The 17,632-nt window shown below is 53.2% G+C and overlaps 1 protein-coding gene across 1 annotated transcript in view; it reads left to right on the top strand.

Annotated features, from left to right (window-relative positions):
* The first annotated feature begins 389 nt into the window (after window positions 1-389).
* The window catches only part of SH3BP5 (SH3 domain binding protein 5), a 41,488-nt gene continuing 24,245 nt past the window's right edge, over window positions 390-17,632 (top strand). The window contains exons 1-2 of the mRNA XM_040963129.1: window positions 390-555; window positions 2,288-2,350. Of these exons, the coding sequence (XP_040819063.1) occupies window positions 409-555; window positions 2,288-2,350 (210 nt within the window). The 5' untranslated portion in view covers window positions 390-408. The remainder of the gene's footprint in view (window positions 556-2,287; window positions 2,351-17,632) is intronic.

Here is a 17,632-nt window from a genome sequence, read left to right as displayed (position 1 = left end):
AGCTGCAGCCTCCGGGCTAAGGCGGCCCTGGGGTCTGGATCCAGGGGCCTGAGCAAAGCTGCAAGGATTCCGCAGAGCCCTGTAAGGGGCTGGTACCTAACCCTCTCTCCCACGCGTGGCGTGGCGTGGCGGCGTTCAGGTTCGGCTCACCCGGGCTCCCGTGAAAGCCCACGGAAGGCTGCAGGGCCTCCCAGGGCGTCTGTGACGGGCTCGGGGGCCGTGGCACTGGCCTCGCGCGGGCGGGGTGACGCTGCGCTGCCCGCAGCCGCAGGAAGGGGGCGGCCGCGGCTGCTTGGCGTCGCCGCCTGCCGCGCTCCGGGGCGGGGAACGGCAAGGGCGAGCCTGCGCCGCCGCGACCCCTCTGCGCTCCAGCGGCCGCTGCGCGTGGGCGTCCCGGGCGCTGCTCGCATGGACGCGGCGACGAAGCGGAGCCGCTCCGAGGAGCCGGCCGAGTGCCTGCCGCCGGTTCGGGACGTGGAGGAGGAGGCGGAGGAGGGCATGGAGCGGTGCCTGGAGGAGGAGGAGGAGGAAGAGGAGGTGGACCCTCGGATCCAGGTAGGGCGCACAGAGCGCGCCCCGCACGCCGGCTCCGCGAGGGCTGTCTCGGAGACCGTGTGTACGCTCGTCCGGCGCCTTCAGCGCCCAGCGTCGAGTCCGGGCGAGCGGAGAGGGTTGGACGGAGGACCACCCCCCCTTTCTTTTCTAATCCCCCCGGCCGGGAGGCTGCAGTGCCTGCGTGGATACGGTCTATGGAGCGGGAGATCCTCCCGCAGAGCTGGGGTACCCAGGGGTGGCCGCGCCGCCCGGCGGTTTGGAAGGGCGAATGTGCAACAAAGAGAAAAGGGGGCGGGGGCGCCTGGCTGGTCTTGGGGTACCCGCAGCCTGGTTCGCGGCGCCAGCGGCACTGCACGGTCGCCGGCTCTCGGGTGACGGACGCTGTGGCCGAGTCCGCAGCGCCGGGCCCCAGGGCGGCCGGGGACTGGTGGGCGTCGTCCGCGCCCGCAGCGTGGGCGTGAGCCTCGGGCTGGCTGGGAGCTGTCACCTGGCGGAGGTGCCCGGACTGAGCCGTGCTGCTGCTCCCTGGGTTCATTGTTAGCAAACCAAGGGTCCCCCCGCCCCCCGGACTCCTCGCCCCCGGCTTAACGTGCTGCGCTTGCCCCGCGGTGGTTTAAAACCCTGCGTTTTCCCTCTGGCTAATGAACAGAAATCGGGCACATTCGATGCGCGAAGACGGCGGTGGACACGGCCGGCGGCTTGGCCCTGCTTTCCTGCGCCTCCATTTCCGAGAGAGATGATTAAAAAACGATTTCCAAGTCGGCGTGTGGGAGTGACAGCCTGACCTCGTTCGCTCCCCTCCCCCCGCCCCTCTCAAACAGAAAAAAAAACACAGCAGATTCCTTCCCAGACCCGTTTTTCTGCCCTTTCATAAATCATCTTTTAAAAATATGTATACTGCTTTTAAGCCTGCTCTGCGGTTTCTGGAGCCCTATTTATTTATTTATGTATTTATTTAGTGCTCAAATTAATTAAAAGCTGACTTAGTGGTTGGGGGTTAAGTAAATTGTTTTGGCAGATGAGCAAGATAGATATCAGGTGGAAAGAATTGGATTGATGAACTTCATGTGGCTGGATTGGCAAATAAATCTTGTATTTAAGGTGTGGAATTCTGTTAGCCTGGGGCTTTATTTTAAAGATGAACTAACTTCACATGGGGAACTTTTTTTTTTCTTTGCAAAATATCAACTTGTGTTAATTTAAGGAATTAGGATCCCCTGCTGTTACAACAGGGCTGTAGGGTTTTTTTTTTTTTAATGTTAACTGATTCCTAATTTTTCCCCCTGTTTTTGAAACCTATCACTAGAGTGAAAAGAGATTGAGAAATAGACAAGGACGGATGGTTGATGCCACGAATCTGCCTTTGATTTCAATGGTTTAATTGTGGGTTAATAAAAATAATTTGGCTTGGTCTGAATTGTAGGATAGCTTTCTTTTCTTGCTCTGAGGCGTGTAGTGGTGTTTAGACAGGGCTGCTAACCCCATGGTCACAGGTAGTCTTCCCGAACGCCTGTACCTGCAAGAGGAGGTACAGGGGTTCGTCGGGATGTCACAACCAAAGGGTGGCAGAGATCTTGACCTTGATGGGCTCTCCTGGCCTAACCCTGCACTTGTTGCCCAACCTGCTGCACGCTGGGCTGGGACTAAAGTTTGAGGTTATGGAACTGATTTATTGTGGAAACAGATTTTTTTAAGTCTTTTTTTTTTTTTTTTACCCCTTCCCATCCCCCAGGGAGAATTGGAGAAGTTAAATCAATCCACAGATGACATCAACCGCCGGGAGACTGAATTGGAGGTACGGAGCTGGGTCCCCATTCCTCCGAGAGGGGTGTCCGCTCGGGCGGGGAGGTGCCTGCTGCCTGCTGAGGGAAGCAGCCAGCCAGTGAGCGTGACCTGTGGGCGGGCTGCGTGTGGATCCAATTTCAAGTGTTTTTTTATCTGGGAGGCTCCAAGGGGCCAGCGTGGAGCATTACACAATGCTGAAAGTCCCGGATTTTTGAGTCTGGGAGAGAGAAAAGGACAAAGCAGAAAATCAGCCGCGGTCTTTGCTGTCACAGACGCTGTGAGATTGAAGGCGGCCTTTTCGCAGGGCACGAGGGGCAGGTGCCAGCCCCTGGGTCTCACAGCAGCTTTTGGCTCTGCTGGCCAGATCATTTGCCCTTTCCCCTTTCCATGTCTCCGCCGCTTTTTGCGTTGTTTTTGCTGTGTGCACGATGTAATTATCTTAATGATCACCAGAAGCTGTTTAGACTGGGAAGGGCTTTCCTGCTGGGAAAATTCTTAAGCGACTGGAAGTTGATTTGAATTTCATTAGCATTTTCTTTCTTTCTTTTCTTTTTTCTTTCTTTCTTTCTTTCTTTCTTTCTTTCTTTCTTTCTTTCTTTCTTTCTTTCTTTCTTTCTTTCTTTTTTTTTTTTTTTCTAATCTGAGTGTAAACAAGCAAGTGAGCATTCTTCCTAGTTGCCAATTAGTCTCTACCCTTTCTGAGTTTTCCTGAACTCAGCAAACCTGAGCAAACCCGGCACGTGTCCTCCCGGGGCTGTGGGATGAGCCAAAGCTAGAGGAATGCGAGGCCCTGCGGGGGAGTAGTTGGTGTGGTGTAGGACATGGCTAGAATGGCCACCGCTCGGAAGGTCAAGGCAATATTTGGCTCTGGCATGAGGGGGCGGGAGGGAGGAGTAGAATGTACTGGAATGTACAAGCTGCCTGTGTGTGGTGGGGTGGGGTGGAAGAGGTGTTCCTGGAAGCTGTGGGAAGGGTCCGCAGGATCCCACACCCACCCCACCGCCCTCCGCATGGCTGAAGCAGGAGCCCCAAGCCCTGGCAGTCCCTCCTGCTATGTGTGTGTGTTTATTTCAGTGGCTTTTCATTTACCAGGGGTGGAGTCTGTGTGAGGTTGAGCTCTCTGAATCTCAGACTTGGAATTTTGCAGACCGCAGCACCCCTGCTGTTACAACAGGGCTGTAGGTTTTGGTTTTTTGTTTTTGTTTCTTTTTTAATGTTAACTGATCCTATTCCATCACCACAGTCAGGAGGAACTGTTCTGTCCAGTGTAGGAGCCATGTGCAACATGTGACAGTTTGAATTCAAAATTAAAATGAAGTAAATTTAAGAAGTCAGTGCCGGGTCACAATAGCTACATTTCAGGGGCTGGGGACCCCTGATCGGCAGCTGCTATGGACGGTAGGTGATGATGTGTTTTGTACCCCCACATCGTGGCTCACGTGGTACCTGTCTTCTGGGGGTGAAATAGTTCATCTTTTAAGCTTTCTTAAGCAAATACTGATTTATTTATTTATTTTTTAATTTAAGGATTTATTTGAAAAGCAGAGTTATAGATAGAGAGGGAGGGACAGAAAGATCTTCCATCTGCTGATTCATTTCCCAAATATATGCAGTGGTCAAGACAGGCTGACCTGAAGCCTGGAGCTAAGAGCCTCACCTGGGTCTCCCACATGGATGCAGGGGCTCAAGCAGCTGGGCCAGCCTCTGTTTTCCTAGGCCATTAACAGGGAAGTGGAGCCATGGTGACTCAAACTGGTACCCATGTGGGGTGCCAGAGCATCTGCTGGAAGCTTGGTGTGCTATACCACGGTGCCAGCCCACATCTTTGAAACTTTTTAACCCTGATTTCCCAGCCCAGTTGTGCGTGCACATATGCATCTGTGTGTCACAGGAAGCCACCAGACAGGTGTTTCCTGCCCTGCCCCAGAGAAGCCTTGGGCCGTCTATGGGGTGAGCCGTCGAGTGGCTGGGGCTGGGCCGTGAGGCTGACTGCTCTCCTCCCAGCCGTGTCCTCCCAGACTGACCTGGAGGACAGGTCAGCCTACTGAATAAAGATTCCTTTGCTGGCATGCTAAGAGGTAGCATAGTGAGTTAGCTGGAATAGTGTCATTTTAACAAGGGATCACTTCACGTGCACACACACACGAAATAGATCCTTGAGGTGTTGTTCCATTGTTGCACTAAAGTCTTGCAGAGCTGGGGTGTATTTTGTGCTTAGCTTACTTCTCTGGGGACTCCCAGGTCTTGGTGGCCACTGTACATTTGTGGGTGAGAGGGAGGTGGGTCAGGACCAGCCGTGATGGGGCAGTGGGCGAGCCGGGTAACCTGGGCAGGCCCGTGGTTGCCGGAGGGACCTGTGTGCAGAGAGCCGCAGCTAGGGCAGTTGCACGGGGACAGGTGAGGGGCTGTCTGAGGGGTCTTGTCTCAGGCCAGTTGTGTTGCACAGAGGTGCCAGTGCTAAGAACTAAAGCCTCCTTCCTGGGTGCAGTTGCACCAGGCCCTGCGGGCCTCTGGACCCTGCGTTCTTATCAGCCTGAGTCCGTAACCTTGTTTTCTGTGAGCTTGTCTTTCAAGACGCTGTAATTTCCTTATGCTTATGTTAAAATTGCTTCATGGCCATGGAGCTCAGGGTTACCTCTGGACTTGGATTCTCTGTCGGAGAGGAGCACTGGGCAGCACTGACTTATGGGCCACTTGTAAAAGCAACCCTCCCCCGCCCCAACACAGACACATGCACAGAGGGCGCTTAAGTGGACCACCAAGAGGATGCCCCAGCAGGAGTGCTGAAACAGTAGGCCGTGTTTGGCCGCAGCAGGGACTGGGCCATCCGGAGAGGCAGTCTCCACTGTTCCCGGCGTGTCTGTGATTAAGGTTATCATTAACTTGAAAGGCCGAGCAAGCTAGTGAGAGATAGATTGCCATCTACTGGTTTACTCCCCAAATGCCTGCAACAGCCAGGGCTGGGCTGAGCCGGGATGACGCTGGGAGCCAGAAATTCCATCTGGCTCTCATGGGTGATGGGGACCCAAGCGCTTAAGCCGCCACCTGAGGCCTGCTAGGATGCATTCATGGGAAGCTGAACCGGAAGAACAACAATCAGAGCTGAAACTGGCCCTGGGATGTGGGGTGTGGGCATCCCAAGCGGTGACTTCACCTGCTGCACTACCCCGCCCCTTGTAAATGTTACCAGGTTGGAGGAGGTGGTTGGCCTAGTGGATGCTTGCATTCCCCATCAGAGTCTCTGAGTTCATTCCTTGGCTCTGACTCCCAATTCCAGCTTCCTGTTAACACCGAGCCCGGGAGGCAGCAGGGATGGCTCAGGCAAATGGGTTTCTGCCACCCAGGGGGCGGGGCCGTGGGTTGAGTTCCCAACTCTAGGCTCTGGCTGTCTACACCCCGCCTTGCTGTAGATTGAACCAGCAGGTGGGAGCCCTCGGTCTTTCTGCCTCTGAAATTAAGAGACCAATGAAAAGCTTAGTATGTAGATGAACGTGAAACCCCCAAATCATGAGAATTCTCTATACAGTGCACTTCAAAAGGTCATGGACAAAGGGAATGAGAGGTAACACACATTTTCCTTGCACCTAAAAACTCACTCCTCACTTCAGGCGCCCCAGGCAGGGTGGGAGGATCGTGCTGCCTCTGTTTGCCTTTGTTTGCCCAAGGTGAGCAGTGGGAGTGTTTGGCACCTTGGCAGCCGCCCCCTCTCCCGCTCTCCCCCTCTCCCCCTCTCCCCCTACCCCCTCTCCCTCTCCTCCCCTCCCCCTTTCCCCCTCTCCCCCTCTCCTCCTCTCCTCCCTCTCCTCCCTCTCCTCCCTCTCCCCCTCTCCCCCTCTCCCCCTCTCCTCCTCCCCTCCTTCCCCTCTCCCACTCCCCCTCTACCCCCTCTCTCTCCCCCTCTCTCCCAGCTCTCCCCTCTTCCCCCGCTGTTGTCTGCAGGCCCCTTGGGTTGAGACGCTGCTCCTGCGCTGGAGCTGTGTGCTGGACTGCAGGTCCTGGCTGCTGCTCGACGTTGGGGAGGCTGCAGAGACCTCTGTACACAGCCACTCCTGCCTCTTTCTGAGACCAAGTTCGCTTCTGCCCTGGTTGAGCAGGTCTGGGTCCCCTTTGCCCTCTGATCTGTATCAGAGCCAGCCAGCTTTCCCACCAGACGGGCCTTTGGATGGGAGCCCAATGTTTTTCACTTAAGAAAATAAACAGTTTCCCGCTGACGCATAGCTCAACTTTCAACAGGAAGTTGGCAAGCACTTGGTGAGCACCTGCTGTGGGCCGGGGACAATTTTAGGTGATGGAGAGATGATGGACCGAAGACCTTGCCCTCATGAGACTCCCATTGTAAAGCACAGAGAGGACAAGAAGCAATTGAAATACACAGGGACAGGTGCTAGAGTGGTAAGGCATGGAGGGGCCGGGCACTGTGAGGGTAGGAGGGAGCTACGAAGTCTAGTATATGTCCAGAAACAGTGAACTCTGGGGCCACATGGAGGGACTGGCCAGGACTCAGGTGGAAATGTGGCCCAGCCAGGGGCCCCAAGCGCCAGGCATGGACAAGTAGTGGATAGGAGGGAAGTAGCTGAGTCAGAGAGAGGTGGGTCATGTGGGTGTGTAACTACCCTGCAAGGACAGGACATCAAAAGTAATGTGCTGATGCAATTTTTTCAGAGTTATTTATTTGTATTTGAAGGGCAGAGGGAGAGAGAGATTTCCATCTGCTGTTTTACTCCTGAAATGACTGCAAGGGCCAAAGCTAGGCCAGTCTGAAGCCAGGAGCCAGGCGATGCTTCCAGGTCTCCCACATGGGTGCGGGGTCCCAAGCACTTGGGCCATCTTCCACTGCTTTTCCAGGCCACAGGCACAGAACTGGAAGGGAACTGGAAGAGCCAGGACTTGAGTTAGTGCCCATATGAGATACCTGTGCCACAGAGGGAGGATTAGCTTGCTATACCACCAGTTGGCCCTGTGTTGATGTAATTTAAAATACATATTCTATAGAGCTATTATCTTTCAGTTTGCTAAGCAAATGCATATGGAGACTGTCTAATTAGAATCAAGATTTGCAGTATTCCATACATATGTGTGTGTGTCTATTTTTCTAAACGCATGTAGGCAGGGTGTTCATCCTTGTCCTGGCTCCTTGGCAGCTGGCTGTTCCAGGGTGGTGCACTGCCCCCCACCGGAAGCCAGCAGATGTGTTGTCTTCAAAACAAAACACAATCAGAGCAGTCCTGTTTGGAGCTTGTAGACCCAGAGGCGAGAGGGGGTGGGGAGGTGAGTGTGGAGCAGTAAGACTTCTGTCTAGGGAATTCTCAACCTGAGAGACAACTTCCTGTCTTCAAGGCCAGGGCTGCCCGTCTCCCTCAAGCTCCTTTTTGGAGGCAGGGGCAGGTATTGAGGGAGGAGGTGCTTCCACTCTTGTTGGTGAATGGGAGGAGAAGTGGCAGGAGGGTTAAGGCCATTCCCATCGTGTCAGGTGTCAGATATGAAGGTCCCAAGAACGTGGTCCTGGGGCCTGGCAAGGGCGCTGCCCTCCTTCTCCTCCAGGACCTACACTGTGCGAGGGCCCAGAGAAGGGGCTTGTCCAGGCCAGGATCATGGCAGGGTGGGATTTTAGCTCGTTCCTGGGTCGCCCTGGGCATGCACTGTGTCCGGGTGAGTCCTGTCTTGCTGTGGAATTCGCCTGGCGTAGGCGTGCTCCGTGAGCATTTGGTGTCGAGTGAATGAGTAATAGCAGGCTGCCTCTTGAGCAGCTGAGTGACCCTAAGATTGCTTCATGTGTCCGGTCCAGGGTGCTTCGTAAGCTGATTGTAAATATGGTTGCCACCGTCGCTGGGGAGGAGGGGAGGCTGTGCTGTGGTGGCTCCTGTCCATCTTGGCTGGCTGCCTTTGGTCTCCTAACCTACAGTAACGATTATGTCGGCCAGTGACCACATGCCTATCTACCAAGTTCTAGGCATGCTGCTTTGTGTAGATTGAACTCATTGGATTCTCAGCACCAATTTTTTTTTTTTTAAGATTTACTTATTTGAAAGAGTTATACATTGAAGGGGACAGAGTGATCTTTTAGCCACTGGTTCACTCCCCAAATGGTCACAACAGCTAGAGCTGTGCTGGTGTAAAGCCAGGAGTCAGGAGCTTCTTCTGGGTCTCCCTTGGATGGGGGCAGGGTCCTTACGCTTTGGCCCGTTTGCTGCTCCTTTCCCAGGTCCATTAGTAGGAAGCTGGATGGGAAGTGGAGCAGCGGGGCCCCGACCAGTGCCCGTATGGGATGCCAGTGTCTCAGGTGGAGCTTTACGCTTCAAGCCACAGCACCGGCCCCTTGGTACAGCTTAATGAGACAGGTGGTGTTGCCTGTGTGTTACAGAGAGCAGAACTGAGGCATACAGAGGTCCCGGTGCTTGGTTCTGGAGCAGGGAGGTCCAGCCCCGTGCTCTGTTCTCGCCCCAGTCCCACTCGGTTCATCGAAGTGCTGTCTCATGCAAGTGGAAGATTCTGTGCCATGTGGGATGTTAGCACGCTGAGTGGCCCTTCACACTAGAACAAATCATGTATGGGGCTGGTTTGCTGTTGTGCTACAATGGCTTAAACCACTGCCGGCCATGCCAGCTTCTCTTGTGGGCACTGATTCGAGTCCCGGCTACTCCAGTTCTGATTCTGCTGCCTAAGTATGTACCTGGGAAGGCGGTGGAAGTTAGCCTACGTGCTTGAACCCTGCCACTCATGTGGGAAATTCAGATGGAGTTTCCTAACTCTTGACTCTGGCCTGGCCCTCCTGGCAGGTGGGAAGGTCTCCTCTCTCTCCGCTCCTTCCCCCTCTAACTCTGCATTTCAAATAAATAAAATTTTAAAAACAATGATGATATGGGCCCGGCGCGGTGGCGCAAGTGGTTAAGGTCCTCGCCTAGCACGCCCGGGATCCCATATGGGCGCCGGTTCTAATCCCGGCAGCCCCGCTTCCCTTCCAGCTCCCTGCCTGTGGCCTGGGAAAGCAGTCGAGGACGGCCCAAAGCTTTGGGACCCTGCACCCGCGTGGGAGACCCGGAAGAGGCTCCTGGCTTCGGATCGGCATAGTATCGGCCCGTTGCGGCTCACTTGGGGAGTGAATTATTGGACGGAAGATCTTCCTCTCTGAAGATCTTCCTCTCTGTCTCTCCTCTCTGTATATCCGCCTTTCCAATAAAAAAATAATAAAAATAAATCTTTAAAAAAAAAAACAATGATGATATGTGTGAATATGGACAAGCTCCTATGATCCCTTTAGCAGAAGGTGTATGTCGAGTGTATGTGAACCCATTTGTGAGGGACAAGTGTGTGTGTGTGTGACAGAAAGGTTGTGAACAGAGCTGATTCCCAGTGTGGGCTGAGGCATGTGGACTGCTTGTTCAATGACACAGACGCAAGAAATCAGAAGTCGGACTTGAGAACTCCCCGCAGCTTGACGTTGCCCATGTCCAAATGGTGCTGCACGTGGCTGGCCTTGTGCTCCACAACAGTATAGATTCACAGTGTGCGGGGGCACATTCCCTCCCTGCCTGGTCTCAGAAGCCCAGTGCGGGGACAGTGGCTCCTCTGATGTCACCAGGGGGTCCTTGGAGCTGCTCAGTGCGGATGGTCTCGTTTTCCTCGTGGCGTGTTTCAGAATTGTCGATAACGTGCACGCTCTGTAATCGTCACGGGCAGGAGTGGCAGGAGGGAATGAAGTGTGTTTTAAAAAGATGTCTTTCTGAGCCAGAGGTGACAGGGATGTGGAAGGAATTCCAGAGGCTGTGCAGGCTGATCGGGAAAACCTTGGATAAACCCTGATGTTTATGGGCTTGCTGAGTGAATTAGTGCTTTGTTCAAGTCTGACTGTGGTCACTCATGGAGGAATGCAGAGTGTTTTAAAGGCATTTTAGGATTGTTTACAGTCAAGAAACCCTTGTTTTGTCGCCACACAACATCCCACACTGGTTGATGGCATTGTTGTAAATTCCTGCCCCCCCCAAGTTGGGTCTGTTTGCCGGATGTGCAGAAAACCAGTTGTTGACAGTATGGTGGTGGAAAAATAATTGGATATTTATTGCAAAGTGCAGAGCAAGGAGCTGGGCAGCTATTGCTTAATTCCCAGGCTCCTTGTGGAGTTAGGGGTTAATGTTCTTGCAGCCTGAATTGGGGCAGAGAGGTGATTAGTTTGTGTTTGAGTTCCTGGTTGGTCAGAAGAGCTTGTGACCTTCCTTGTGACCGGTCAGTGATGGTGTCCACGTCCTTTAGGGAGTTTTCGATGGTTGGGTTGGGCTTCCCTTGGTCTGGAAGTAACAGAGGTGGCAGTTACATTCTGCCCGGACCTGGAGTTCTCTCCAGGACAGCAGTAGCCATTGCAGTTTGTTCTCCATTAGAGAAAGCAGATAACTCCCAGAGTCCGGTGGTCAAGGCCAGCTCGTTCATCCCCTCAAGTCAGTGGAGTCCTTTAGCTAGAGGACAGGCAGCGACACCCAGGGCTGAAGGAGACAGGAGGCTGAATCCTGCTTCTGGATTTTAGGGGTTTGGCTCAGCTTGTACTCCAACTTATAAAACACAAAGAAAACACTGCAAATATGGAGGGATTTAGCTCTTCAGTTAGTGAATGTATCTGAATATGAGAAGTCTTTATTTTAAAGAATATTTCGTTAATCTTACTTGGAAGAGTTAGAGAAAGAGAAAAGACATAGATTTTCCATCTGCTGGTTCACTCTCCAAGTGGCTGCAATGGCCAGAGCTGGGGCTGGTCTGAAGCCAGGAGCCAGGAGCTTTTTTTGGGTCTTCCATGTGGGTGGACCAAGGCCTTGGTCCATCCTCTGCCATTTTTCCAGGCCGGTACCAGGCAGCTGGATCAGAAGTGGAACAGTTAGAACTCAAACTGATACCCATATTTAATGCCTACACGGCAGATTGAGGATCAGCCTATTACACCACCACACTGGCACTGATGTAAGCATCCTAAATACACAGAGTTGTGTTCTGTCGTACATGCGAGCTTCCTGTGGCCGTCTTAGCAAGAACAGTGTTAGTGTGGGCTGTTGGCTGGAATGTAGAAATACCTGCCTAATGTTGCTTTATGGACTCCATTGGCTCAGACAGACTGGCTACATCCCCCTTTTAGCTGCAGAGCTATTGGGTGGGCTCTTGGCCCCTCTGCCCGTTGTGCACGTGTAGACTGCTGTAGAGGGTTAGCTGACGTTGCTACCATTGCGTGACTTACCACGGTGTCTGCCCTTCAGCTCCACATCAAAACAAGACTGGCTATGAGGGTGGCTGAGTTTGTTGTTTAGAATTTTTAAATGCCCGGGTTGGCACAGCTCCAGGCTCCCTGTGGGCTGTAGCCTTTTCCTGTGGAGCTGTTGTTTTTCCTTGCCGGCACGTGCTGTGGGGGTTTGTAACGTGTGGGGTATGTGTGTGTGTTTGGCCGGATGATGAATTCAACATCTGTCCCACATTGTCCTCTGGCAGGCACGTGGCTTTTCCAGGCCTGGTTCCCCTCTCTGACGGGTCCTCCATCGGGGCAGTGTGGCCGTTCTGCAGGACATGTGAGCCAAGAGCGGGTAGGGTCCTGGGCCCCTGCTGAGAGCTGGGTGAACCCTGCTTCCCTCACATTTCCTCAAAGGAAGTTTAGAACATTTTTGTTCTATTCTTGCCCTGGTTTTCCTCTGCTGGATTATCTAAGAGATGAATGCTTGCTGTGCCATCAACAGAGAGAAACCGCTGGCAGGCAGACAATGAGAGGAATAGGCGCTGTCGCTGATAACCTCGGCACAGCCTGCTGCTGACAAACACGCTGATTGGTTATTTGGCATTGGACTCCACCAGAGCGTGATGAATGGGCCCCCAGCTCCCTTCATCCGCCCCACCCTTGTATCAGCCAAGTGTGGAGGATTCAGCTGCTCTTGGAAGACCACAGATGGAACGTGTTCTTGCTTTTGGCTGGACTGGAGGAGGAGAGGAAGTGGGTGCGTTGGCCACCTTCATTGTTCTGGCTCCTATTTTACCTTCAACACCTTCATGTTGTTTTGCCTGTGGGCCAAGGGCCGGGAGCTGGGAGAAAGTTAGGGGGAGCTCAGCCATTCACCTCTGTCTCAACACCCCTACAGCTGTAGTCCCATGTCAGTGGGGCTGTTGGCATCTGAAGTGGCCCTGTCATGTGCCTGATGGTTGAGCACAGCCTCTTAAATGGAGGCTCAGCTGAGCTGGTCAACCAGGGCTGTGTCCTTCCTAATCTGAGACCTCAGGTCCCTGGATACCCAGGGGAAAACCTCATGGCTTTTTCTGCGTTCTGGAGCATTCTGTGCAGTCACTGTATCATCCTCCATTGGCCCAAACAGGAGCCAACTCCCCTCCAGGTTCTTCCTGCTGGGTTCCCTGCCTGAGTGTCAGAGCCGAGAGTGGGAGTGCTCTGCTCCTGGCGCTGCAGGAGCCACCCAGATTCTTAGGATGACTTCCAAGGACATCTCTCTTCCCCACCAGGGAGATTTCACAACTACCTTCCGCTTCTTGGCAGGTGCCTTCATAGTTAAGCAGCCTGCAGAGCAGAACTTTGGGTGGAATTCAGGGTGACCCTAGCCAAGCAGACCTCAGCAACGGCGAGGGGACTGGGCTCAGCTGGGTGTGCTCTGTCTTGTTGTCAGTAGGTAGGTGGGGGCTGGTTTCAGGCCACTTGGCCCACTTAAAAATGTTGGAGAAAAAAAATGAGTGGACCCCGGAGCCAGTAGGAAGAGCACTTCAGGGGGGGTCTTGGGCAGCTGCCTATGCAGCTGTCTGGTTTTCTAGGTCTCCCCTGGGAAGGTGGATGGAAGGCCATGGTTACATTCCCTTAGCTGGAAGTTGTTCAAGAAAACCACAGCTTGCTGTTATCATGGGGTCAGAAAAGCAGAGGCGAGACTTTGCTGACAATGTGAGAGCTGGGTTTGAATTCTGCCTCCTGCTCAGCTTGCCCTTTCCTTTCCCCTTCTTTTTAGAACGGGGAGAGGACGGTGTTTGCCTGGGCTGTTCAGGAATGAGTGAGGGCCTGGGGTGTGACGTTCTCCCACTCGCTGCCGTTTGTCGAGCAGGGGACCTGCCGCAGAAAGAGCTGCTAGTTGCTGAAAGCTCATTACCTGAGACGTGCTGTGCCGGGCAGCTCTGATGGTTGGTTCTGTGCCCACAACAGCCCTTGAGGAGGCTGGTGAGAAGTGGAGGCACTTGACTTAAGTGGGTTCTCCCATCATACAAGCCGTGCGTGGTGCAGCTGGGATTTATTTTCATTTAAAAAATTTTTTATTCACATTTTACATGAAAGGCAGAGAGCCAGAGAGATCAGGCTTTTGTCTGTTTCGTGCTCTGCCTGTCTGCAGCGAGCTGGGCCGGGTGGAAGCTAGGAGCCTGGAACCCGCTCCGAGTCTCCCACATGGGACCAGGAAGCTGGAATTGTGAGTGGTAGTGGGACTTGAACCCAGCTGGAAGCTTGAGTTGCTGGGTCGAGAGCCTGCTCCAGTGGGGCCAGGGTTGGAATCTGAGATCTGAGGCTGCATGCAGCTCAGGAGGCTAAGTAGTTTTATGCAATGAATGGCAGGGACGGGGAGTGGTGGGGGTGTGAGGCCAATGAGGGGAACCAGTGCTGGCCTTCCTTTCTGCTCTTACAAGCTGCAGTGCAGAGGAAGCTTGTCCAGGAGGCAGCCCACCCTCAATGCCAGGCCTGCGATGCAGGAAGGGGGCGTCTGCAAGGCCTGACCCGGAGCCCTGCCTCCCCGTGGCCCTGCTAAAGCGCTTGCTAATTAAGAGGTAGACCTTATGTCCCCCGAGAACATGCTTGCTGGCAGTGGATACATGACCCCGATGAGCACACATGTCGGTTATGCCATTTGTCTGGAGTCCTGAGTGATTGTGATTTTTTTTCTTTGTGGAGTTGGGCAGGAAGTGGCTCTTGAAGAGAGGTGTTGAGCCTCCTGGCAAAAACTTGGAAATTGTTTTCTTGTGGGTGTGTTCAGTGCATCACTGTGGTTCGGGGGTGTATTCAGTGCATCACGGTGGTTCGGGGGTGTGTTCAGTGCATCACGGTGGTTCGGGGGTGTGTTCAGTGCATCACGATGGTTCGGGGGTGTGTTCAGTGCATCACGGTGGTTCGGGGGTGTGTTCAGTGCATCGCGGTGGTTCGGCGATTCTGCTGAACAGAGAATCCTGAAGAAGCAGTGCGTCGTGTAAGCATGCCTTTGTGTGTGTGTGTGTGTGTGTGTGTGTGTGTGATAAACACGCCAGTCCCAGGGCTTGGAGGACTGACCCCTATGCCCAGAGACTCAAAGGTCTTAGGAACGCCCCCCTTGGGTTGGTCACTGCTGTTCTGGTGACGCAGAATGGCTTGTGTCACACCAGCTGAAAAGATGAACCGAAAGTGTTTTTTTTTTCTTTTTTTGGGGGGGTTGCAAATTGATAAGCAGTCTTACAAAGGGACTCTTCTTGAAGAAGTCAAGGCCACTGGAGACAAAAAACTAACCACTGATCTCAGTTTGAAAGAACATCTGGGAACGCAGGGTGTGAAGCCTTGGATGGTCCAGCAGGAAAGACACTCCCCCACCCCCTGCTTTACTGTAACAGACAAAGGTGGGACGGTAGAGACGGTTGGCGGGAGGCCATGGACCGGGCCTCGTGCTGACTTTGAACATTCGGAAGGTGAGGATTGCACTCTGGTTGTGGGCGACGATGGCCTTGTCTTTGAGAAAAACGTGTGTACCAAACTATTTCAGGAAAGGGGACATCATGTCCACTCCATGGCACCCTCTTTTTCCCCCCTGAAGTTGAAATTATTTTGAGTTAAAATATTTTTTTTAAAAAAGATATATTTATTTTGAAAGGCAGGGCTAGAGAGAGAGGAGGAGAGAAATCTTCCACTTCCCACATGGCCAGGAGCCTGGGGCCGCATTCTGGTCTCCCCATGGGATGGCAGAGGCCGGGCACTCGGGTTGTCTTCTGCTGCTTTCCCAGGTGCATTTGCAAGGAGGTTGGATCCGAAGTGCAGTGGTTGGGACTTTGTAATGCAGCCCAGTTAGCTGCCACATCAGGGCTTGATTAGCCACTTGCAGCTTGGGGAGCAGGGGCACAGGTGGTGCAGGAATCCTTGCGGAAGGTTTGGTCGGACTGCCCTGGAGAGTGCTTCCTCACTTCCCCCCATTGCTTTGTGTGCTCGGTGGCTGCTCATGTGCGGGGAGGGTAAAAAGAAAGTATTGCAGAAAGATACTATATGGAAAAACCCATCAAAGGGAAATACTTAAAAGCAGTCTTTTTTTGGTGTGTTTTCCTCATTTGTTTATTGGAAAGGCAGGGCAGGAGAGCATGGGGGAGTGTGCATGTCTGTCAGCTGACTTGTCTCCCCATGGCAGGGCTTGCTGCGCCAGGCTGAAGCAAGGAGCCTGGAACTCCATCCAGGCTTCCCACGAGGTTGGAGGGACTTCAGTCCTCTGCTGCTTTCCTAGGGCAGTTAGCAGGCAGATGGCTCAGAAGCAGAGCAGGTGGACTTGAACAATGCCACTGTGGGGTGCTGGCCTTGTGCCATGATGCTAGCCCGAAGCAAGTCTTTTGTTAGAGAATAAGCGTAGAAAGTGCAGACAGAGCCTGCTGACTCTCTGAGTCAGCCCTGTGGTTTGCAGTGGCTGCCTTGCTTGCTTATCAGATTGTAGTGCTGTTCTTCGTGGGCGGTTTAGACGTGAACTTGAGGAGGTTGGGAAAGTGAAGGCTGGAGGAAGATGTGGTGTCATCGGTGGAGTCCTTCTTTCCAGCAAAACCGGAAGGACTGAGAAGCTCAGGGAGTGGCTGAGAATGTGCTTGCTGGAGCAGGTGTAGGCAGGTGTGGTTGGCCTGCAGCTGACCTGCGCCTGCCAGGGCTCAGCTCTTCCCCCTTCGCCCCCACCGTGATCACCGAGGGCTCCAGGGAGCTTGAGTTTATCCGGATAATGTCAATGTGTGTGTTTAAGAAGTGAAAATATTTTAAAGGTGTGTGTTCACTCCGTGCCAACCTGCAGTGAAATGGAGAATATTCTATATACTTACCAAGTTTCTTAATGTTTAGTTTAATAGAAGAGCTGGACTCTGTGAGGGTGATTCCTACAGTTTGTGGGAAAAAAATGGAATTATAAAAGATAAGCTGGGGCCCGGCGCGGTGGCGCAAGTGGTTAAAGGTCCTCGCCTTGCACGCCCGGGATCCCATATGGGCGCCGGTTCTAATCCCGGCAGCCCCGCTTCCCTTCCAGCTCCCTGCCTGTAGCCCGGGAAGGCAGTCAAGGACGGCCCAAAGCTTTGGGACCCTGCACCCGCGTGGGAGACCCAGAAGAGGCTCCTGGCTTCGGATCGGCATAGTATCGGCCCGTTGCGCTCACTTGGGGAGTGAATCATCGGACGGAAGATCTTCCTCTCTGTCTCTCCTCTCTGTATATCCGTCTTTCCAATAAAAAAATAATAAAAATAAATCTTTTTTAAAAAAAAGTAAGCATGCAGTATATTAAAAAAAAAGAGATAAGCTGCTTTAGTATAAAAAGATTAATTTTTTGATCTATACTTTTTCACAATACACATTTTTCCCATGAAATTATTGAAGATTTGTGGAGTTAGAAGGAGAGACAGAGATCTTCCATCTCCTGGTTCACTCCCTGAGTGGCTGCAGTGGCTGGAGCTGAGCCCGCCCAAAGCCAGGAGCCAGGAGCTTCTTCTAGTCTCAAATGCAGGTGCAGGGACCCAAGGCCTGAGCCATCCTCTGCTGCTTCCCCAGACCTGGATCGGAAGTGGAACAGCAAGGATTCCAACTGCTGCCCCTTTGGGTTGCTGATGCCACTGGTGGAGGCTTAGCTTGCTACACAACTATGCAGGTCCCCAAATAAAATTATCTTTTAAAAATGTCTTTATTTGAGAGGTAGAGAGGGAAATTGTAAGCTGTTTATTGGTTGCCTCCCTGGGTGCCCACAGCAGCTTGGCTGGGTCGGGCTGAAGCCTGGAGTTGGGAATGCGGTCTGGCTCTCACGGGTGGGTGGCAGGAGGCCCGTGGACGCTGGAGTTGTCATGGCTGCCTCCCATGGTCGCCATGGAGAGAAGTGGCCTCCGCAGAGTTGGCGACCCAGGCGTTCTGATGAGAGATGTGGTGACCCAACCGGTATCTTCATCACTTGCCACGTGTCTGCCCCAAGTTTCTCTTGTATTTCATCTCCCCCGTGTCTCCTTCTGCATCTGTTCTCTGCAGGCTGTAGTTGGATGGTGTTTGGAAAATCCTGTTGCACACTCAGGAGGGAATGCCACTTAAAGCAGCTTTCCGCCCTTTTGGGGCTCC

Source organism: Ochotona curzoniae, unplaced genomic scaffold, assembly GCF_017591425.1.
Source record: "Ochotona curzoniae isolate NIBS_2020 unplaced genomic scaffold, NIBS_Ocur_1.0 contig_1302, whole genome shotgun sequence".
Taxonomy (NCBI): Eukaryota; Metazoa; Chordata; class Mammalia; order Lagomorpha; family Ochotonidae; genus Ochotona; species Ochotona curzoniae.
Note: the sequence above shows the minus strand (reverse complement) of the source record. Positions and strands in the feature narration are given on the sequence as shown.